The sequence below is a fragment of the Mesoplodon bidens genome, assembly GCF_964165515.1.
Source record: "Mesoplodon bidens genome assembly, chromosome: 15".
NCBI classification, from domain to species: domain Eukaryota; kingdom Metazoa; phylum Chordata; class Mammalia; order Artiodactyla; family Ziphiidae; genus Mesoplodon; species Mesoplodon bidens.
In genome coordinates, this window is record NC_138171.1 from 82,973,003 (window position 1) to 82,996,572 (window position 23,570).

The 23,570-nt window shown below is 53.8% G+C and overlaps 1 protein-coding gene across 2 annotated transcripts in view; it reads right to left on the reverse strand.

The window, feature by feature from the left end:
- Nucleotides 1-6,895: 6,895 nt before the first annotated feature.
- The window catches only part of SYNDIG1 (synapse differentiation inducing 1), a gene marked incomplete at its 5' end in the record, with an annotated part of 48,780 nt that continues 32,105 nt past the window's right edge, over nucleotides 6,896-23,570 (reverse strand). For both annotated transcript variants that reach the window (XM_081256470.1, XM_081256469.1), the window contains one exon: nucleotides 6,896-7,183. In XM_081256470.1, the coding sequence (XP_081112596.1) occupies nucleotides 7,025-7,183 (159 nt within the window). In that variant the 3' untranslated portion in view covers nucleotides 6,896-7,024. The remainder of the gene's footprint in view (nucleotides 7,184-23,570) is intronic.

Sequence of the window (23,570 nt, forward strand, 5' to 3'; positions counted from 1 at the left end):
CAAGGAGCCGGTCATGTCTCCGACGAAACTCGGGGGTGGAGGAGGGGCTTCTGTGACTGCAGCTCCCCAATGCCTCGCTCAGACGTGGCTCCCAAGGCCAGGGTTCAGTGGTATGCCCTGAGCCAGGCTGTAAAACGCCCCAAGAGTCTTCCTCCGATTTCCCCTTCCTTCAGGAAACCCTCCGTGACTTCCTGCAAACAGGGTTCCGGCATCTGCCCTGAGCACCCACTGTTCCAAGGTGAGCGTGAGGCCAAGTCCTCCAGGCACAAAGTGCCGTCTGGTCCACAGCGGAGGCCAGACCACGTCGCAGGCCTTACTGGGCGGAGAAAACAGGACCGTGGTTCTGATGGGGGTGGGGACTGGGCATGAAGGGTGTTGTGCCCTGCACTCCCCAAGGGAATGGGAAACAGCCGTGTCGGGAGCCCATCTGAGCTCTCAGCCCCTGGCTCTGGTCATGTCGGCAGAAATACGCTCACCCGCGTTCACCGCAGGACAGCCGGGCTGTAGGCTTGGCGGCTCTGTTACCCTGGCGTGTGGGAAGGAGGCTTATGTGGCTTGGACCCCGAGCAGGACGGACACTTGTGGGGAGAAACTGCAGCCTGGGCTTGGAGGAAGGGCTGGGCAGTGCCCTCCCAGGGAGCCTCATCACCTGGGCTGGGCGCTGCTACTCGCGGGGGTGCCGACTTGCCTGGCTCCTGCCCTCACACCCCGTCTCCACAAAGAGCTGCCCGGCCAGAGCCATGGGGGCAGCTTCCCCAGTGGAGTCTGGGGTCTGGGTGACCCCACTGAAGATGCACAGGCCTGGGGAGCCCCTGCCTGCTTCCTCAGTGTAGCCCCATGGTCCCTGGGCTCCACCTGGGGCCCTGCCCACCCAGGCTCACTGCCATCACCTGAGGGAGGTTTCGGGGCTCGGCTTCTGTTTCCACTTGTCACACGTCCTCGTGTGACTAAAAGGTACTCTCTCTTTGCGCAATTTTGGTTCACACAGAATATGTTCTGTTTGGAGAAAGGGGGGCGGGCACCAGCATGCCCTTGTGCTGAGAGTAAGGCAGAAGCTGGGGTGGGTGCAAGGATGCTGGTGGGAGGAGGGAGGGGGACGGGGCGGGGGGAGCGTGTTAATACAAGAGGGTGTCTGAGCGCGCCCCACGCCCCCAGCGCTGGGGGGCTGGGAACAGAGCCAGGACTCGGCCCGCAGGGCCCGCCTCCAGCCCAGCAGTCGCCCCGCGCTGAGCCCAAGAGGCTGGAAAGGGGGCATGTGTGAGCCACAGCCCTACCTGGACGCGGGATGTTTGGACTCTTAATTAATTTAAATGTTCCTTAATCATCCTCAGATCATCAACCCTGATGAGGGTTGCCAGGGCCACAGGGCTCTGGCGAGCGGAGGCCCCTCCACACTTTCATGTCAGTCCCTTGGCCCACGTGAACCGGCACCTCTTCCTTCTGCGACGCCCAAGGATCCCTGGAAGGAACCAGTCACGACAGGCCGTCATTCAGTGTGTCCTCTGAACCCTCACAGCAGCACCACCAGGGATGGCAGAAGAGGAAACAGAGGTTCACAGGGGACCAGTGACATACACAAGCCTAGTTATGACCGTCCAGGCCTCGCGCCGGGTGAGGATGTGGTGATACTGGGCAGGTCTATAGTGTCAGGTGCGGGGCTCATGTGCAGTACACCAGCAGCATTGAAATAAGTGCAGGTAATCATCCCGGCTTTTCAGGTGAGTGAGAAGCTCAGAGAGGGTGAGTAACTTGCCTCGGTTCACGGAGCAAGTGAGAGGCTGAGGTGGGTGGGCTTCCTGGGTTGCCGGTGCCCACACTTGGGAGCTGTGGTTTGCTGTGGTTCCTGTGTCTTCCTGGAGCAGGGATGCTCCCCCTTCCACGCCACCGCCCACCCGCCCTGTGGCGTGCCCTGAGGGCCGTGACACTGCAGCAGGAAGCGGGGAAGACGGGTGTGTACTCCACTCACGGGTGCACCCGGGCCTCACGCACAAGCTGGAGCGTGTTTCACAGTTAGACGCCCCTGTTGCGACTGTCCGAAGCCTCAGCCCAGCGGCTCCTGCAGAGTCTCCTTCCAACGGGGGCTGAGTCTTCCAGGCTCCTGCCAATGCACGCGACTGTTCGGGACCAGGCCAGATAAGTGACGTGTCCCACAGCAGCTGCGGACGTACCGAGGGCACGCGGTGGGCGGCGAGTGCCTGATGCCGTCAAGAGTGGCGCCGACAGCTGGGCCCTGGTCTCCATAATGAGCGTCATGAGTGCCCAGCCCCCTAGAGGCCATAGGGGCAATGGATACCCTCCCTGGCACTTAACCGGCCCCTACAGAGTACTGTGAATTCAATCAATCTCTGCTGGTCAGTCGAGTGCCCAGTGGAGGCTGCTGCATTCAGATGCGTGAACCTGTCTGTCTGGTAGGTAAGTGTGGCCCCAGCTCACTGGTTGCTGGAGGGGTGTGCACCTCTGGGTAACAAGGACAGTGCAGTGCTCAGCTAAAGGAACAGTCGTCTTGGTGTCCCTGCATGGCAGGACCTGGGGCAGCGGCAAACAGGAACCTCGGCCAAAGGCCAGAGCCATCCCGACGCTGCTGCTGGGCTTGGTGGGGGCAGGAAGCCTGAGCCGTTTCAGGCCATGCACGGCTCCCCCCTGGAGATCCCGGGCCCCCTGACCCTTGGGATGTGTCCACCTGGGGCTTCTCCCTGGAGGACCCCACATTCTTCCCCCGTCACCCCAACCACCCTTCCTGATCCTGCCGTGTGTCTTTTCCATCCAGCAGAAGTGGGAAAATCTTTAGACCCCTGTGATTACCCTGCCCTGTGACTCACTCAAGACACCCTCTCTGCTACGAAGACCCACAGGGAGCCCCGCTCCCAGGGGTCACCATGCCCCGCCGTGTGGGACAGCTGTATGTGCCCTTGTCATTGACCCTGGAGCCTGTTCCAAGGCTGCAGTGGGCCCCACCTGTCATTCCCGCAGCTCCTTAAACGCCCTGTCCATCCTCACCCACGTGGAGCTCTGACCCCTTCCCGCGGGTCAGGGAGATGACAAATTCATGCTTGTCTGGCGGGGAGCCAGCCGTCTGCAGGCCCCGGCTGTCTGCTTGTTTGGCGTCCACCCTTGGTTTGCTACCAGGAACAGAATCTTCAGGTGAGATTCCCAGCGGGTGAGGCCCCACCCCCTCTGGGCAGCTCAGCTCATCCTGAAGACCAGGGAGGGGCTTTCAAGAGGTCAAGGGGGTGACATCACAGCCACAGCCGCACACCACTTCCGGCTCCACCCGACGCTCCCAAGGTCATTGACAGCAGATCACAGACCTGAGCCTGGCCTCTAGTTGGTTAGAGACAGGACAGGTGTGTTTCTGAGAGGTCAGTGTCCGCTCAGGGTCTGAATCTACACTTAACTCTTTATTGGCAAATTGGGTCAACAGATGTCAACACCCATGGCAACAAAGGCAGGTGGACTTTGAGGGGACGACACAAAATTGTCCTCAGGGCTGGAGTTGAAGCCAATCCACAGGGGCCCCTGGGAGGCCCTATGAAGCCTCAGGGGCCCTGGAAAGGCAGCTCAGTGTCATGGCCACTGGGCATTCATGCCCGGAAGTGGTAGCTGTTGGCCTATGGGAAGGCAGCTCTTTAAACCCGGATGCTGCCCTGAATGAGAGGTGACCTCCAGCATCCGGAGAGGCACAGGGTGAGTGGCAGGGGTGAGGGACACCCTGCCTGGCTTTTGGTGTCAGTGGGACCCAGTTCCCAGGCAGCTGTGGGGCCCCACTGTCTGTGGCATCTCTGGCAGCCGCTGATGGCACAGTGACTGAGGGATGTGGCCTCCCCGACAGGGTTCTCTTCGGGACCCGGGGTAGTTCTCTGGGGAGAGTTGGAATAGCTGGGCAAGCGGGGACACCTGGTGGGGGGCCACACCCGGTGGAGCAGGATGCCCAGGGAAGCAGGGGCAGAGAGGGGCCTCGGGGCGGCGGGAGCCCGGCAGCCTGTGGCGTCTGCAAGGATGTGGGCAGACCTCTGCTGTGCAGAGGAACCAGACACCCACCTTTGCCAAGATGACACTTCCATGGAGGTTACCTCAGGCCCCCTCCCCACTCGCCCCACCACCCACTGGCAAAGACTGGCTGCGGACATAAACCAAAGTCCTCTCGGGTCCCTAAGAGTCCTGACCCACTAACGTCTGGGCGCAGATGTGATTCCTCACTGTTTTGGTAAACCACGGCTGAGGCCGCGTGCCGTAAGAGGGGGTGACGGGTTAGGGTCTGACCATCTAGGTGGCAGCTGACTTTGCTGTTTCTGGGGAGCGTGACTTTGGAGAAATTACAGGCACTGGGTCCCCGCTGCAGAAAGTGTTTTGACGAGAATGCAACGAGCTGGTGCAGAGCGGACGCTGTGCCTGCGGTTCCGCCAGGCACCCTGTGGCCTGGGGGGTGGGTGCCGGACGGGGCCTGTCCTCACTCTCCAGATGACACTTAGGTGGTGCCGGGCGAGTTACCTGCTCTCACCCTCGGCTCTAACTGCCACCTGCCGGGGCTCTCGGAACTGTGTGGGAAAACTGGGCCTGGGGCAGGGCCTGCCTAGGTGGTGCCTCGTCTGGGGCGGCTGCAGTGACAGTGGGACGACGTGGCCCTAGGGGGGAGCACGGTGGCTCCCAAACACTTCGAAGATGCTGTGTGGGCAGCGGCCGCCCACAGAGGCACCTCCCCGACGAGGCCGAGCAGGTGGCGGTGCTGGGCCGCGCTGTGTCCACCTGTCAAGTGAGCTGCGGGGCCGCACGCGGCCGTTCGGTTGTCCTCGGACAGGCTGAACCCCACCCCCTGCACACTCATGGCCACGAGGCACCACGTGTGGTTGTGGTGCAGGTCCTGGGGAGGCCTGGAGGAGCCGAGAGGATAAGGGGGAGGGCTAAACATTTCAAACGGAGGCCAGGGGGAGACGGGAAGGGGGTCCAGCGGGAACCCAGAGGGGCTGGCATAGAGCCCCCTGATGGTGGCGGAGGAGATGGGGGAGAGGACCTAATCAAATCCAAAGATAGGCAACTTTGGGCACCTCTTGAACTAAAAATGGACAATTTAGGACACATATAAAGACCATTTCACACAATGGCTCACAATGAATAAACCCAAGAGATTGGGCTGAATAGATGGGAAGGCACAAACCAGCCAGTGGACGTACCCTCAGGGCCTGAGTGACCGTGACCACCCATCTCTGCATGCCCGCGGCCGGGCCTGGCCTCCCCGCTGCACTCACCGGCTGTCCAAGGAGGCAGCTCACCAGTCACCCTCCCCTAGAGATGAGGTCCAGAGAAGTGCGCCCACCTGCCCAGGATCACACAGCTAAAACCCAGATTTGTTTGGTTCCAAATCCGCCCTCTCTCACCAGGTTCCTCTGACTCATCCCAGGATGTCTGGGCATCTTCCCTGTGTCCTGCTTAGAGCGTGTTTCTGGTGCATCCATAGATGCAAGTGCCTGATGGATCTTGGATTTGACCCAGGAAAGCAGTGCTAATAATTTTCAGAATATTAAGTGTTTAAGGTCGAGGAGAAGAGAGGCAAGTGAGGGGATCAAACCTGAGTCCTTATTCCAGGACAGTGGTTCTTAATTTCTGCTGCACTTTGTAATCACCAGGCTGCATCCCTGATCAATCACATAAGATTTCTGGGGCTGGGACCCAGGCAGCAGGGAGGTTATAAATGCTGTGGGTGGAACCACTGCCCTAGAGAGATGGCCTCTGTGTCCACTGAGGCTATCGGGATAATAATATTTACTAATGTGTTCAAGTGGGAACGTCAGCAGCTGGGGATGCTGTGATTCTCACCTCAGGACCCCCTGCCACTGCTTCAGCAGCTGAGCCCTGGCGGCTCTGCAGCTACTTTAACAACAAGGAAAAGGTATTAGTGAAGCCCAAGGGTTGATATTAATCAGAAAAAAAGTCTTAAGCAAAAAAGCTAAAAGGTAACTTTTGTTAAACAATGAACACTCGTGAAACAGCAATGAAATGGTATTAAAATGTCTGTGATTACGTATTTCTCAGCATTCATCTGATAAGTAAAGCAGCATGAAGCAATAGTTGCACTTAAAAAAAGACAAGAAAATAGCTATTCATTTAGTTGACAGAGAAGGTTCGTGTCCTCTGTAAGATCACTAGTGTCACTGTCATCACCAAGGTGAATGTCAGCGCAGGCGTGTAGAAGCATCCCCCTGCGCTCGTCCTTGCACTGAGGGGGCGTCTTGGCCCCTTGGCCTGGAGTTCCTGGAGAAAACCTGGGTCCTTCTGGGAGGAGTCTGGGGAGGGGCCGGCCTGCCCCGGGCCCCAGGTCAACGAGGCCCCAGGATTGCATATTGCCGCGTGGTGGCTGCGGAGTATGGACACGTTCCAGAGGAGGCCTGACATTCCTAGGCTGGGGACAGCATGGAGGGAGTGACACTCTGGGCCTGGGAATGACTCTGGCTCTGCATTCTCAGGGCTGGACCCCTCTGGAGAGCTGGGACAGCTGGGGGTCCTGCCAGCAGCCGCTCGGTCTCTCTTGCCGCCCAGCCCGTTGCCTTCCTGCAGGAAAGGCACGTGGACTGGGGGACAGTGCCAGAGGAGTCAGGTGGGGCCACAGACAGAAGAGCACGTGTCCCCTGCCCTCTGCCTGTTGCACCATATTCCATAAAAATAAACACATGTTCCTGTTTGTCTACTGCTAATGTTATGGCATTCCAGGCACTGGCACCAGCGTTCATCCACCAGAATCCATCCAGAGACAGCCGCGAGGGTCGGGATCTTTGGAGCTTCCATTTAGAAGGGTTAGCAGTGCCCATCTGTCCCATGCTCTGCACAGTGCTGTGAAAACGATATGAAAGGGTGAAAACAAAAGGAATCCATGGGCAGAAGATCCCAGGGCTTTATGGCGTCGTTGGCGATGACTTGCACTGGACAGCATCCCACAGGTGTGTCCACCTGCGTGTCCACCCTTGCCAGCCCCGTTCCTCTGCACCCGCACACAACTGGCCCAGGCTCGTCATGCGCATGCGCCCGGGGAGGCTCATAGGTGGTTGCTCTTGGAGAGGTAGGCGATGAGGGCCACGGCCACGCCCACGTAGATGCCGGTCCCGATGGTGATTGAGAGCACGGCCAGGAAGAGGGCCCGCCGGGAGCTGGTGCTGGCCTGGTGAAAGTCCCCCTTGGCCACGGCTTTGTTCGTCTGCAGCGGGAGGAGGGAGAGGAAAAAGGGGGTCAAGGTGAGCAAGGCGAACCGAGAGGGGACTCACCGAGGGGGAGTTGTGCAGGGAAGGCAGGGGGCTGTCGCTCACCACTGCTCCCCCCTGCCCTGCAAGGCAGTCAAAGCTTAAAGGAAAGAAAGCGAAGCCCCAGGGATACCCAGGCCGGCAGTTGTCAGCTGAGCACCAGCCACGGGAGTCCCGGGTCTCGGGCACCAGGACGCGAGGGCGGGGACGTCACAGCTCAGCGGCCCCCTTCTCTCCGGTAAAGATACGTGAACAGTTTTCTAAAGTGTGTTCACACTTACCTCCTCTGATCCTCACAGGGTACGGCGGTGTGGGGGAGGAAACGGTAGGTCTGTTACCCAGAGAGGAGCCTGAGGCGTGAGATCCTTCAGTGGAGACTCCACTCGTCAGCCGGCGGCGTGGGAATCTGCGTGCCCGATGCCCCCTCCCTGCCATGGTGGGGCCGGAAAATTCATCCACCAGTGAAATAACTCGACGTGAGACCAGCGCCTCTATTTCTGGTCACCCGATTGCATAGCGAGGTGTTAGTTTAGTAAGATTCATGTTGCCTCGGGGTCATGAGGCAGATGGGAACGTGGAGGTTTCGGGTGTTGTGTCTGATTTGGCGTTTTTTTTTTTTTTTTTTGCGGTACACGGACTTCTCACTGCTGTGGCCTCTCCCGTCACAGAGCACAGGCTCCGGACGCGCAGGCTCAGCGGCCATGGCTCACGGGCCCAGCCGCTCCGCGGCATGTGGGATCCTCCCGGACGGGGGCACAAACCCGTGTCCCCTGCATCGGCAGGCGGACTCTCAACCACTGCGCCACCAGGGAAGCCCTGATTTGGCGTCTTGTGCTGGAGTCCACCTTCACCACTGCCAGCCCCCTCCTCCTTGTCCCCTCGACAAGGGAGGCCCCGGGCTGTGGGGACCATCGTGTGATCCAGCTGTGACATCATGGCTGATGCCCCCCTGACTGATGGCAGATGAGGGTGGAGGCCAGCAGGGCAGGTGCCCCCGGAGCATCACGGGGCGCTGAGGAGGGCTGACCCCCGGCAGGGCGGGGTGCTCAGGGCAAAGGCAGAGCCCACTCCCCGTGTGGGACGTCCTGACCCCCTCAGGACCCATCTCCAGAAACCGGACTCTCCCCGGATCCCGTTTCCATGCGTGTTGAGTGTATTTCTACTTTTTGTGGGCAGGATGGGGGGTGGCACCCTGTTTACTCAGACACTGAGGTCCCAGACTCAGGGGTCACTAGGAGATGGCTTTCCGTCCTCCGCAGCTCTGCCCCCGACCTGATGAGACGTCGGGTGGAGAAGGGCCTCCGGTCCGCTCGTGTCCTTTTATTTTTTCCTCTAACTTCTGGTTCTTGAGGGCCAGTTTTATGTCCTCCTCCCCAAGTTTTGGGCGTGGAAGTGAGCCTGGGGGTTCCCTATGGACGATCTTTGAAGAGAACGTGAGCAGGAAGCTCCCAGGACAACAGTAACTATGTCTCAGCTGAGTTCACCCCAAACTCTCCAGGCCCCTCCCTGCTGGCCCCCAGCCTCTGTCAGGGTGGGACCCCCAACCCCAGCCCAGCCGGGGCTCTGCTGCAGGAGCCACAGACAGACAGACCGGGAGGCCCGAGGGCTGCCCGTCTCATCTGGGTCCATGCACGCACTTGGAACCCTCAGTGGCTGGAAGCCCCGGTGGGCTTTATAATGCCTGCATCGGCTGGGCTCCCCGAGGGCCGCCCTGGACGGCCTGCCCCGCGGGTGTGGGACCGAATCCGGGCGCTCCGTCCTCTCTCCTGACGGGTGGGCTCTCTGTCCTCTGCTGACCTACATCATCCCCAGCCGGGCAGCTTAAATCAAGAACAAGCCGCTAACCTCTCCCAGGTTCCGGGGTTAGGGGTTTGGGAGCCCCTTGGTGGGTGACTCTGCCTGGGCCTGGAGGGGCCTGGGCTGCAGTCTCTTGACGTCCTGGCTGCGTTATGGGCTGAGGCAGGAGCTCACAGCGTCCCCCTACCGGGACCCACCCGCTCCTTTCTTGCGGCCCTGCAGCCCTCGGGTCCACCTAGGGTCCCCTCCCAGATGGCGGCCTGGCCTCACGGTCTCTGGGGACCAGCTCCTGGGGCCCCTGCACAGAAGCGGGGCTGCGGCTGGGGGTTGGCTGACGTTTGCACAGCGGAAAGGAAACTCTTGTGAAGAAGGACGCACACACAGGACGACACAGTGGGTGGCCCCCCCTTCTAGGAAGAGCAGAATCCCGGGGGGTGCAGCCTGGGGGTCCCGCTGAAGCTCATCCTGAGGGGATCCCCACGGGCAGCTTTCTGTCCGTGTGGCCTCTGTGACCCCAGAGGCTGACCCCAGGGCTGCCGCATTGGGCAGAGGGAGTGGCACGGTGTGTGTCACTGGACAGCCCCTCGGGGCCCTGTCTGCAAACGTCCGTACCACTCCCCCCAGGCTGGGAACGTCCCTGCGGCTGGTTTTCCTTCCCTGCCCTTTTGGCCAGAGATCACCAAGTGAAGTTCGTTCCTTTCTTTTTTGAGGTCTTTTGCTCAGAAGACAGAAAGTGCAGGTGACTGGCCTGGTTCTGAGCAGCATCTTCTGTGCGCCCGGGGCTCAGAGGGACCCAGAGAGTGTGCTGTCCACCCTCATGGACGCTGCTTGGAGTATAAGTCACAGGCGAGGGAGAGAGTCTTAACTCAGGTCGAAGAGCTGGAGGTCAGTCAGGGGGTGCCTGGGCCCCCTGAGACACCACTCGCTGGGGACTGGCTGCAGCCACTGCCCTGACCTGGGGAAACGTCCTCCAACCCACCCAGGACGTGCTGAGCTCACACATAGCCCACTGGGATATTCCACATTCAAACATGCACTCTGGTTCTTTAGGTAAATAACTACCCTCACTCACCTGGTTTTAAAGCTATGTAGAAAACCCAACTTTAAATTCAAGAGCAAAAGTAAAATATTGGTGCTAAAACACATGGAAACACTGACTCCTCCCCTTGAATGAAGTGTTATTTAAATGGAGGAAATAAAAATCATATAAACAGAGAACGCACAGCTGGGACCAATGTGCTCAGGCCAGAATTGACCTTCAGAGCCGTGATCCAGATACGGCGTGAGGTCCGTCCCAGGTGCTGCCCCCGTCAGCCTCTGAGGCTGGGACGGCCACTAGGCCAAGCACCCAGGCAGAGGAGCCGGGCATCAGAAGTCGCGAAGGTCCTCAGACACATTTCAAGCTCATTTTGTGCAGGTTTCTAGGGTGAGAAATGACCAGTTTGCAGGGGAACGAAGTCAAATTCACATCCCCGGCTGCCCTTATCCTCTGACACTTCCTCCCTCTGTGGCTGGTTTCATAGCAGGCTCGTCTCCCGGTCTGACAGATGCCAGGCCCCCTTTCTTCTGGTGCTTCTGGTGCGTCCAGCCTGGCCCCGACCTGCGGCCATCCTCACCCTCTTCCCAGTGCGCGCCGCCTCCCTCCCACCTGAGGCCTGGCTCACCTGAGAGGTTTGTCTGGCCCTCGGCTCGCGGGGGGCCAGGTCCTTACTCCTCCCCCAGCCTTTCCATCCTTCCTTCCTTTGCTCACTTGCAACAGCTAGAGGTTTGACATCACGACAGACGACGGCCCAGGATGGCGACAGGGCCGCACAGCCGCGTTTGCCAATTTCCAAAACGAGAAGGAACCGAATTAGAGGTTCTGAAGCCCTCCATCGCCCCGCCCTCCGAGGGGACAAGGGGCCGGGTGTGTGGAGGCGGGGAGGGGATCTGAGGGACCAGAACGCAAGGCCGGGTTCTCTCCACCAGGGGTGTAGGCGCCGCCTCCCCATTCAGTCCCACTGAGAGCAGCTCCGACAGGACACTGGGCGTCTGTCTTGACGTGTGTCCCCTGCATGGAGGGCAGGAGACCATTCCTGCCTGGACAATCCAGAAGGCGGGGGTGGGCTGGGCAGCAGCGTCAGGGTGGGAGCTGGGGTCAGCGCTCTCGGGAGGGGATGGGCCAGCCCTCCCGTCGGTCACGGGAGAAGTGGGTACTTCCTGGGGCAGACGCAGGCTGCCCAGGCTGTCTTAGACTGTGTCTGACGGAGCCCAACGAGGGGCAAGCAGACCCCCAAGGAAAATTCCAAACTCTAGTCGAGGATGCAGAGTGTGCGAGTGTGTGTGGGGGGTCTGCAGAGAACCCGCCAAATGCCTGGATGAGGAAGAGAGCTGCACACGCTTTGCAGGCATGAGGCCCCCATGGTGATGTGAGTGGGTAGACTTTTCTACCCCCATCTGTCTCCACTCGCCATGCCTCACCCCAAAGTGGCAGACCCCGTGGTGGCAGCCTGAGGGTAGGGAGAGACCACACCCCTCCTTCCCAGGAACGGCTCAGACATACACCACCCAGTACATTGTAAAAGAACAGTGCTATCTGCCACCCAAGAATGGCTCAAAGGGAAGAGAGACACAGTGGAAATCCACACTCTCATCTGGTCCTGCTGAGAGTGTGAATTCCTGTCACTACTTGGGAGACACAACACTGCTTACAGCTGGACATATAGACACACACACGATGCAAGTGTTCCACTCCCGGCAAATACTCAACAGAAAGGATGCATTTGTGCGCCAAGGACACCTACAAGCATGTCCGTAGCCATACCGACCATCAGAGCCCCGACCTGGAAGTCATCCCAACATCCAACCATAGTAAAAGGATAAATGACAATGGTACCCAATATGGTAATGAAATAAACCTCAGGAACATGATGTTGAACAGAAGAAGCCAGACACAGGAGTCTATTGCGTAGAGTACAAAACAGGCCAAAGTCATCTACACTGTTGGCAAAGGAGCCAGATTGGTGGTGTCCTTGGGGAGGGTCAGTAACAGGAAGAAAACACAGTTAAAAAAAATTTACTTTTATACCCTAAGATGATTTTAGAAATGATTCTACCAAGAGTTAAATGAACAAGTAGGAGCCATCTATAAAGAATAGAGAAACCCATTTCGTGAAACTAGTAAAATCTTGATATCAGAATCAGAGAAGGAAAGTGAGAGAAAAGGAAAGGAAGATGCTGATTCCCTACAGACACGGGTGCAGGTGAGATTCAGTGAGCGAGAGCCGGCTTCCTCTGCACGCTGCTCGCTGCCTCTGCATTTGCTGGGCCTTTTGGATCGTCCTTCACACCATTTTCACCCTTAACTCATCTATTATATGTCCATGGGGCTGTCCCTGCCCCCTGAGGAGGGGAGGCCCCCGGGGCCCCCAAGTCTCCATCCCAGGCTCACCACGGAGCATTGCAACTGCAGGTTCGCGGGCTCCGCGCAGGACCACTCAGTGAACTAATGACCGAGGCCCAGCGGCCTTTCCTTCCAGCTCTCGAGGGCAACATGCTTTGGTCAGAAACATCCCCATGTCCAGGAAGCCCTCGGCTGATAATTGCGGGTCTAACGCAGAGTCTACGAGCGATATGCATCAGGCATAGCCAAGAAGGAAGCGTTTACAACCACAGCTCCTTGTTGGGGTGGCTCTGCCAGGCACCCTCAAGGACCTGGAGTCCAGTTTGGGCAGGACGTGGTGCCTGCATGATGGAGGGGAGGGGTCCGCAGTCCTCGGGAGTCCAGGAAGGAGGAGAGAGAGCAGCCAGGAGGGTGGTCAGCGGCTGCCGGGCAGGGGAGCGCTTCCACGATGGAGGCAGTTAATCTGTGCCACCCCGCGTGGTGGCCACGAGCCACCTGTGGCTACTCAGCACTTGGGATGTGGTGAGTGTGACTGTGAGTTTTAATATCATTTGATTTTAATTAATATAAACATAAATAGCCAAACGTTGGGGGCCACCATGGTGGGCAGCACAGACCCAGGAGAAACGGGCAGAGAGTCCCACGGGGAGCGGGGAGGAGAAGAAGCCTGGGGTGTGGTGGGTGGGATGAACCCAAAGGAAGTAGAAACACTGCAGGGCGGTTCAGGCGTCAGTGCTGGGGGGCGGGGGGTTTCCCCGCGCCCGGGAAACTGCTCCACACACACCTGCCTCTGTGCATTTACCTGTGAATTTATTTGGGTAGCTCAGTGTCAGGTGGAGATGAGGGAGGTTGGGGTGACCCTGTGAGAAGGCAATGCCCATGAAATCTGCAGATGAAGGGGGGCCTTTGGACCCGGGCTGTGGAGTGGGCGTCCTGGTCTGGGGTCCATTGGCACCCCTCACAGATGGAACCTATCAGGGGCTGATGCTGGGCCCCAGGCCTCCGTGACATGTGGCAAGGTCCTGCGCTCCATCCCTGCTGGGGGACACCTCCCCCGAACCCCGGGAGACGATGCTCCCAGGGTCTGGTCCTGGACTGAGTTTACCACAAGCTTTTGCCAAAGTCCTCATTTCCTTTGGCTGTAAAATACCCACTGTTGTTTGAGTTTCAGGAAAAACATGACTTTCTCTGCAATATATCCTTCCTTTGTTTTTCTTTCTTTTTTTTTTTTTTTAGCTGCGTGGCTTGCGGGATCTTAACTCCCCGACTAGAAATCGAACCTGGGCCCCGGCAGTGAAAGTGCTAAAACCTAACTACTGGACAGCTATGGAATTCCCCTTGCTTTGTTTTTCTTACGGTCGCTTATTTTAGGGGCAGGAATCGCTAAGGTCGGAGGAGTCCACGTCCACATCTTCCACAGACACGTGGTCCCACTCTGGTCGAGGAGCTGGGTCCGGGCACAGCCGGGATGGCCTCGGCAAAACACAAAGGCTGGCGCCAGACCCCCGCCCCTGAGGAGTGTGACAGACACCCTCTCTACCTCCACAACCATCTCTCTGGAAATTTATAGCACTCTGGGTATTTTATGGTTCATTTTTCCTCCTGCACCAATATCTGTCGGGCTGGATTACATTTCTTTGCATCATTGCAAGCTTATTTCCCTTATTTATGACTGTCTACCGCTTGCTGTGTGCTGACGGGTACCCGGGGCTGCGCTGGAGGAGGGGGCCGTGTGGTGGTTTAGCAGGCTCCATGGGGAGGAGGGAAAGCCTCTCAGGCCAGGGCTCACTCAGACCCACATGCACGCTCCTTTCCTTACGCGCTTTAGTTCCAGGAGCATTTTTATGACCTCCCCTCCGCCTTTTAAAGCAACCCTTCTATTTTAAGCCATGAAAAAAAAATAAATCTTGTGAGATAGGTCTGAATGACAGACAGATCAGCTATGAAACAAACGTACCCCCTGTGCTTGGGTAAAACCCGATGGGAACACAGGCTCCCCTGGGTGCTAGCACTAAGCCCCCTCACCTGGCCTTGGCCTGGGTCACTGTGGGGGGGGGAGTTACCCATGATGGTGTCTGAGGGCCCCTGTCATCAAGGTCATTTTGTAGGGAACACAGCAAAAACATCAGTAGGAGCAACGGCCCCTGTGCCACCCTGTGCAGAAGCCTGAGTGACCTTGTTTCCATCCTCCAGCTGAGGTTAGAGGAGCCCCAGGACCCACGGTTCCTGAGAGGCCCCGCCCAGTGCTTATGTTCCCACAGCTCAGGCCTCCCCCCTATGCTGGCCATAGGGCTCTGTTGGAGAGAAGCCTGCCTTGGTTTTCCCCTGTGACTAATCAGTATGAACTCATGTTTAGCTTCATACAGGCACAGATGTATAATACAAAAATAATTATACATATGGAAATATTTCTATATATAAAGATGTAGACAAATGTATTTCTACATATAGAACTAATAACATGCGAGTACACACAGGTGTATTTCCTATTTCCTAGCTCTGTTACTGAGCAAACACAGAATCAATGACACCCCAGTAGCAACAAGCACACCCAATGCCCAGATAGTGGTTTCTAAAACCATTTTCCAATAAAAGGGGTCAGAACTCCATGGGGAAGTGGCTGATTTTAGGACTCAGGCAGGTAATATACAAGATGAGCCTGGGACGGCATTTTATAGTACAAAAAAGGAAAAATACTCCAAGATCAAAAGGGTGGGGGCATGTCAGGGGGACACAGGAAATGCTGCCTGTGGCCAAAGTGACAAAATAAATAATGTAGTATTGGATTATAAGCCAAAGTGTAAAATAAACATCCAAGGGTCCATACTGATATAAATAAATGATTGGATGAGTCAGTTCACTGGGGAGAATAGACAAATCTCCCATATAGACAAATTCCAAATAATCTATGTAGGTCCTCTGGCCTCAGGCAAGTAAAGCACAAGTCCCACCCTTTGAGGGTGGGCTGTGCAGTGACTTCCTAGGACAGAGGATGCAATGGACGGCGAGAGGAAGAGTGACCTGGCCGTGAAGAAACCCGACAGACACGACCACAGCCAGGCGACCAGGGTCAGCATCCGCAGTGACAGGGCATGTTGACGGGACGCAGCACTGACCTGCACCTCCATGCTCCTCCTCCACAAACCCATAACCCCAGTCTAAGCAGGAGGAAAGCATCAGACAAGTCCCGATAGAGGGACATCCCACACCGTACCCCACCAGGTCTCCTCACAGCTGTCAAAGTCATCAGAAACAGGGGACGCCTAAGACGTTGTCACAGCCCAGAGGATCCCGAGGAGGCCTGACCGCCAGGTGCTGCGTGGATCCTGGCTGGGACCCAGGAGCAGAAAGAGGGCATCAGGCAACCGCTGAGGCGATCTGGACGGAGCACGTAGAGTACAATGGTGCAGCAACACTGGCCTTTACCTGGGGGACAGGCGAGCCCCACGTGAGATGTTGATGGGGGTTGGTGGGTGACTGGGCTCAGGGAAGCCGCCAGCTGTGCACCCCTTTGTCCATTTTCTGCAGAGCTAAACTGGTCTGAGATAAGCTGTTTATTTAAAAGGGTGTGGATGGGGCAGGTGAGAGGCCTGTCTGGTGCAGGGGCATGTTCCCGGGCTCCGTCCCTGAGAGCCTGGTGGGAGGAGGGGAGAGGGGCCGGCACACCTGCTCAAACCAGCACTGACTGGGAACTCGCTGGGCCCTTGAACTACTTACTCGCTATTTCTGAATGTCCGATTTTACTTTTCTCCCTAAAGCAGAGTTATAACACCTGTCTAGTGGGTATTGTGACAATGTCAGCACAGGACACCCTGACTTACTGCTCCATGTCGAGCTCCATTTGTTCTTGTTTCTCTAGTTTCTTAAGGTGGCTGCTTAGGTTCCATCAAATGCATATATTAGGCTCTTTTTCTAATATATGCATTTGATGCTACAATTTTCCCTCTAAGTACCACTTTAACTACATCCCACAAATTTTGATGTTTTATTTTCATTTTCATTTAATTCAGAATATTTTTAAATTTCCCGTGGGACATTTTTGACCCATGGGTTATTGAGAAGTACATTTTTAAAGTGCCAAATATTTGGGAAGTCCCCAGCTATCTTTCTGTTACTGACTTCTATTTTAATTCTTGTGTGGTCTAGAATGTACTTTGTATTTTTTCTTTAAAATTTTTAAGGATTGTGTTTTTGGCCCAGAATACAGCCTATCCTGGTGAATACCCCCTGTGCTCTTCAGGAGAATGTGTATTCTGCAGTGGTGGCTGATTAACAGTGCTCTTCAGGTCATCTATATCTTTACTGATCTTCTGTCTGCTTGATCTATCAAGTACTGACAGAGGTGGCTGAAGTCTCCAACTGTAACTGTTATCTATTTCTTCTCTCAATTCTGTAGGCTTGCCTCATATCTCGACTCTGTGGTTAGTGCATTCACTTTATGTTTATGATTGTTATTTGTTCTTGGAGAATTAAACCCTTTATCATTATGCAACACACCTCTTTATCCCCGATAATATGCCTTGTTCTAAGGTCGGCTTTGTATGACATTAACATAAGATACTCCAGCTTTATCTTGATTTGTGTTAGCATAGTATATCTTTTTCCATATCTTTACTTTTAATATTTACTTTCAATCTGTCTGGGCTTTATATACAGGTTTCTTTAAATGTAGACAGTATATAGTTTATAAGCAGACAACATATATTGGGGTCTCATTTTTAAAAAAATCAATCTGACAATCTCTGTGTTTTAGCTGGTGTGTTCAGACCACTGACATATAAATGATTATTAATATAATCAGATTAATATTTACCATCTTTGTATATTGTTGCTTTTGTTTCTAATTTCTTTCTTTTCAGCCTTCTCTGTTTTTTTTTTTAATGTGGACCATTTTTAGGGTCTTTATTGAATTTGTTACAATATTTCTTCATTTTATGTTTTGGTTTTTTGGCCACGAGGCATGTGGGATCTTAGATCCCTGACCAGGGATAGAACCCACACCCCCTGAATTGGAAGGCAAAGTCTTAACCACTGGACAACCAGGGAAGTCCCCGTCTTCTCTGGTTTTAATCGAGCATTTTATGTGATTCCATTTTATCTCCTCTATTGCCTTATCATTTATACTTCCATTTAAAATATATATCTCAGTTGCTAAGCCTACTTTCAAATAGCAAATATTGTCTCAAGTGTAGTGCCGATACTTTATGATGGAATATTCCCAAATCCTCCCTCTCACCTCTTCAACACCGTTGTCACTTTTCACTTTTACATATTCCCTAATCGCGCAATGCACTGTTACCATTCGTGCTTTAAACAGACGGCGATCTTTTAGAGAATAAGAAAAATAAAAGATTACATTTCATTTTTATTTATTCGTTTTTTTGCTGCTCTTCTTTTTTATCAATGTAGATCCAGTTTTCTGACCCATATCGTTCTCCTGCTGCCTGAAGATAACTTTAATATTTTTCTAGACCTCAGGTGTGCTGGCAGTGAATTCCCCCAGTTGTTTGAGATTGTTTTTATTTATCCTTGACTTTTTCAGGATATTGTCCCTGGATATACACACAGGTTGGCAGGTTTTTGTTTATTTGTTTTATTCTTTCAACACTTTCAAGATTGAATTGAACTGCATTCTTAGTTGTGTGGTTTCTGATGAGAAGTTGGCCACAATTTTTATCCTTGTTTCTCTGTAGGTAAGGTGTTTTATTCTCCTTGGGGAATCTTCAAATTTTTCTTTTTGTTTCCTACAGTTTAAATATAATACATCTAGGTCTTGTTGTTTTTGTTGAATTCTGCTTGATGGTCTCTCTGCTTTTTGGAACAGTGATTTGGTGTCTGTCACTAATATTGGAAAACCCTTGGATATTATTTCTTAAAATATTTCTTCTTCTTTTGGTATTCCAATTACACATGTTACACCATTTCCTATGGTCTTGCAGTTCACAGTTCTTGGATGTTGTGTTCTTTTTTTTCACTGTTTTCAATTTGTGTTTCAGTTTGGGTAATTTCTTTTGGGCCACCTTCAAGTTCACTGATGCTTTTCTCAGCTGTGTCAAGTCTACCAAAAAAATATTCTTCATTTCTGTTACTGTTTTTTACTTCTAGCATTTCTTTTACAGTTTTTATCTCTCTGCTGACATTACCCAGATGTTCATGCATGTTGTCTACCTTTTCCTTTAGAGCTTTTAACGTATTGGACACAGTTGTTTTAAATCCTCTCTTTGATAATTCCAACATCTGAGTCATAATCAAGTTTGGTTCTAATGATTGCTTTGTCTCTTCAGACTTTTCTTGACTTCTAGCATGCCTTGCAATAAAGACATCTTTATAGGGCAGTAGATATTGAAGTAACTAGGCCTTTAGTGTGAGAATTTATGTTAAGCTGTCAAGAAGTGGAGCACGTTTGATGTTTGTTGTAGCTTTAGGTACCTCTTTGAATGTCTTTATTTTTGTCTTTCCTCTTGGCTTTGGGGCTTCCCTGTGTACTGCCTCAGACAGAGCATACATCTCATGTCCCCCAGCTCACATGCATCGTTATCATACTGGAAGCTTATACTCACGTGGTGGAAGGGTATGCGGGAGGGGAAGCTCTGTGACCCTCTAAGTCTTTTAACTGGAGAGCACAGTGGGCCAGGGGTGCACTCCACAAAGAGGGATGAACTCCACGGTCTTTCTGTCTCTCTTCCAGAGTAGGGTTGCTCCCCCCGCCCCCATCAAAAGCCTGCCATAGACCACCCTGCAGCACTTTGCTTTTAGGATAACAAATGAGATGAATGTTGGAGGTGAACAAATGCTTTAAGGTGGGTCTCTTTTGTTGAGGTAGTTTCTGTTCCTCTCCTGTACACACACATATTGTAAGGCTGTAGATATTTGAAGAAATATGTTAACTTAGCTTATTTTAAAAATCATTTAGAATATTTAATGTTGTCATTTAGCCTTACCATCACAATGCTGTTTGCTTTGCTAACTGAAGGTTTGCAATACTCTCAGCACTTCTGTCTTCACTAGGCAATGTCTTTATCATCATTGTCATGTGTGCCAGTGTGCATTTGATAAGTATAATAGCTTTGGAATAAAAATGCCCTTTACTTTTTACTATAATCATGTCATGACATCATAAACTATTAGAAGGCATTTTAGGTCTCAGAAGTTTTGTTGATTTGATATTTTCTTTCTGAATATAGTATTTAGGAAAGAAAGTTGTTCTCTCATTATTCATTTTCCAATGAACCTAATAATATAAACATGTTATGTGTTTACTTTTCTTCCATCCCTGTAAATGCAGCTGTGGCAGATTATATTTTCCCTGAAATGGCTGCTGCAGTGTTTTCCATCCCTCATATTCTTCTAGATCCTTGACCTCTATGTTCCCTCCCATGAGTCTGGGTAGACCTTTACCAAGGCCTCGGCCAGCAGGGTCTGGCGGAGGTGATGCTGCGTGGCTTCAGAGGTTGGGTCATAACAAGGTATCATGATCTGCCCTGGTATTTTTGGGACACTTGCTTTGGGAGCCCAGCCACCATGCTGTGAGGAAGCGCAAATTAGCCCATGTGGAGGGACCACGTGGGAAGGCCAGGTACTGGGTGCCCCTGTGCTCACTCTGGGTAAAGTCCAAGCCAACAGCCAGAATCAATTACCAGACATGGGTGTGAAGACGCTGCAGATGTTCCAGGCTCGAGTGACCCGACATTGAGGAGCAGAGACAGGCCTTCCCCATGGCGCCTCCTGGATCCCAACCCAAGAAACCATGAGCATAATGAAAAGGTCATTTCATGCCACTAGGTTCAGGGCAGTTTTCTTTGCAGGAATAACTGGATCAGCGCCCAAAATAAAACGCAGAGGTTTATCAGAAAACCAGGAGCAGGTGTGGTGTGCAAAACACTTTCACTGCAGAAGCAGGAGGAAGTACGGGGAGATTGCGAGAGTTTGCTCCCCAAGGCAGCAGGATTCACCTTGCCACCTTCTTCTCCAGTGTAAGAAACAAGCAAAATCTCTAGGAGAAAAGTGCCTTTCTGGCCGGGGAGTTAGAAACAACAGACTAGTCTGAACTTTGCTCTTCCGTATTTCCCACCCCTTCCAGACAATTCCTTTTGGTGGGTCCCACCTTCGGGTCAGGTACAAGCAGGCCAACCTCTGTCTTATTTCTCTCATCACCTCCTAGAAGTGTGATATGTAGTTTTGTTTGCCAATTATACCTCAATAAACCTGGAAAAAATGATAAACTCAAGACCACAGCCTCCCTCTAGGCCCTCTGGCAGTTCTAAGTAACAGGGGGCTTCAGACAAGGGCCCTGGGCTGGGGTATGACCTGCACTCCCAGCTACGTCCCAAGGTCTCAATCTCCTCCTGCAAGAATCTAGGACTTTGCAGAGGCCATAACTGGAGGAAAGAAGTGTGTCTGTTTCCTCCGTGTCCTTTGATAATTCTCTTTGTTGTTGTTTCTGGAAGACGGCCCAGTCACTTGGCTATAGGGGACTGAGAGCTGACATGCAAAGGGGGAAAAAAGAGCAAAGGAGGAGGGGAAGGACCAAGAGGGAAAGAAGAGACCCTTTCATGAAGAAGAAAGGTCACTGCGGCTACTTTCCGCGTGTAAAATATTCCCTTAGCTTTATTATGTGGAGGACATTAGCATTATGCACAGCGGGAAGGAACATTTTAATACAGAGCATCTTTTTCCAGCTTCAAAGATGAGAGTAAAATATAAACGTAATGAAACTGCTGTTGGGATGCTGTCTTTTTCTCCTTGGGGCTTTGTGGGTTGGCAGAGAAACGGGCTGGTAGGAGCATAATTTGTGGGTCAGAAATGACCCCAGAAAGAGAAGGAGACAGGCTGAGCCCTTGGTGCCAGCGAGTCCCAGCATTCTGACCTGCAGAGACACCGCAGGATCACCCTTCCAGCCCCACTCCAGGACCACCCCTCTGGCTCCCCCAGGATCAGCCCTTTGGTTCCCCTGAGGTAAACAGTCTTCCCCTGGGGCTGGTGGCCACACTCACAAACAGGAGAAATGCTAAATTTCAGTGAGAAGTTGGTGAAAATCATGATGAACCCGTTTCCCACCAAGCCCGTGGATGTCCCGGACGGCCTGCCTGCCCTCGTGGGGTCTAGGCAATCCCCCCAGAGGAGGGGGGCAGGGAGGGCAAGACGATCCAGGTGTCCGAGCTCCCTGGGCTGAAAGGACGTCCAGGACTCTGGGGACAGGAGGAGACGGGGGTGAAGGTGGGTGGAAGTGGGCGCCTATCTCAGCAACGGCGTGTGGGGGTGACTGTGTCCTGTGTTGCCGCACAGCCGCCCGGGAGGGGAGACCCTGGAGGGGAGGAGCCAGCTCGGCGGGTCCCCGAGCAGGACGTGCGGGGTTCCTCGTGCTGTGTCCCCACGGAGGTGTCTTCCCAGCTCTGTCCCTCGGAGTTAGGGTGTTGAGGTGTGGCCGATTAAACAGGTGTTAAAACATCGGCGAGGAAGTTGCCTCACCTACTTAAGATACTAACGTCGTTAAGGATTTGATAAATGCGTATAGCTCATTGGCTGATTTCGACTATATGCTTTCGTTTATGAAAGGAGGCCACTGAAAGAACTCCTTTGACAATAAACCACTAACTTCTAGACGACAGAAGTCCTTGGGAGCAATACTGCTGCAACATCTGAGGATCCAGGCTGTAAGGTATTGTTACCTTCTGTTCATTGCTTTCCCCGACATGCCCGTTGGGTTACATTAATCTCAGTGTAATAAAGAACTCTATTCTGAGCATTTAAATGGGTGAAGCCGGACTCCTCCTTGACAGCAGCTTGTCAGTTAGGACTTTGACCGTGGGTCTGTCTTATTTATTCCCTGACCACCTCCAGGAAGGACCGAGGAGGGTTGACTGTTTCCCGCAGGCCAGCAGCCCTTCCTCATCCCATTTCCTCGTTGCTTCCCGAGGTCTCAGTGGACTCGTTGCCCTGATCACCACAGAATCTCAGCCTAGGAACTTGGATGAGCCCCTCTCACAGCGCCTCTTTTCAGCCAAGAAGAGCGGGCGGTTTGGGGAAGAGCTCTCTTGGCCAGGCCTCTGGTTCCTGGACCTGCTCCCCTGTCTCTGTCTTTATGCCAACCAAGCAGACAGAGTGTGTTTACTAAACTCCTGTTCAAGCCACGCACCATGAACACCACATCCTGGAGATGCAGCCGGACTGCAGCGCCCCCGTGGCCAACGCGCCCCATCCACAGACCCCCATGAGCTGAAACCCTTCAGCCAAGCTTTCTGACCATGACAAACGATTATTATAATCCTACGCTGGGAGCCGAGGGGGAAGGGCTCTGAGTTTAGATATATTTAGAAACATAGCTAAAGCGGATTCTGCTTTAAGCCTTTCCCCTGGCTTTTGAATTCTGTTAAGTTACTGGGAAATAAAGTAAATCATCTTGCAGGTTAGTGAAGGCTGCGTCAAGAGCACTTTTATGTCCTGCTGCCCAGGCTGGGCCGTTCTTTGGTTTTACAGCTCGCCGGGAGCCTGTGTCGGGCCCAGGGCGTCCCATCTCCTCCCGCGCCTGCGGGGAGACCAGGGCAGCAGGTGGGCCCCGGCAGAGAGTCACAGTCTTCCCGATTAGATGGCGGGGTGTTTGGGGGCACATCTGATTCTGTCCTGGTGCCAAAGGGCTAAGTCCTCTCTCCTGAGTAAAGACAGCACCCCCGCACCCCCAAGTCCTTAGCTGGAGTCAGATGGCTCCTGTCTGCTGGGGAAGGGCCACCCTCTGGGGAAAAGAACCCAGATACTTAGGGCCTCCCTGGTCCCAGGTGGTGACAAGGAGCACCAAAGAATTTTCAGAAAGAATTGGCCTTTCTCATGACAGGCTCTTAGGCCAAGGATGGAGGTGCCCAGAACACCCTGAGCACCTGCAGGTCCAGGCCCGGGAGCAGATTCCAGACATTCCTCCAGGAACCGTGCCTGAGAGCCGGCCCAGGACAGAAGCAGCCCTTTGACCATGGAGCTGAGCCGCCAGCTCCTGCCCTTGCTGCAGCTGCAGCCGCAGGACAGACACACTTCTGGGAGGCAAAGCTGCAGAGGGTGCTTCCCTGCACCCCGGGCTCTGGCCTCCGGGGATGCCACAGGACAGCTTCGGGAAGCGTGGCCACATGTACTGAGGGGACCTGCAACCCTCGGGGCTCCGGCCGCCTTCAGACTCCAGA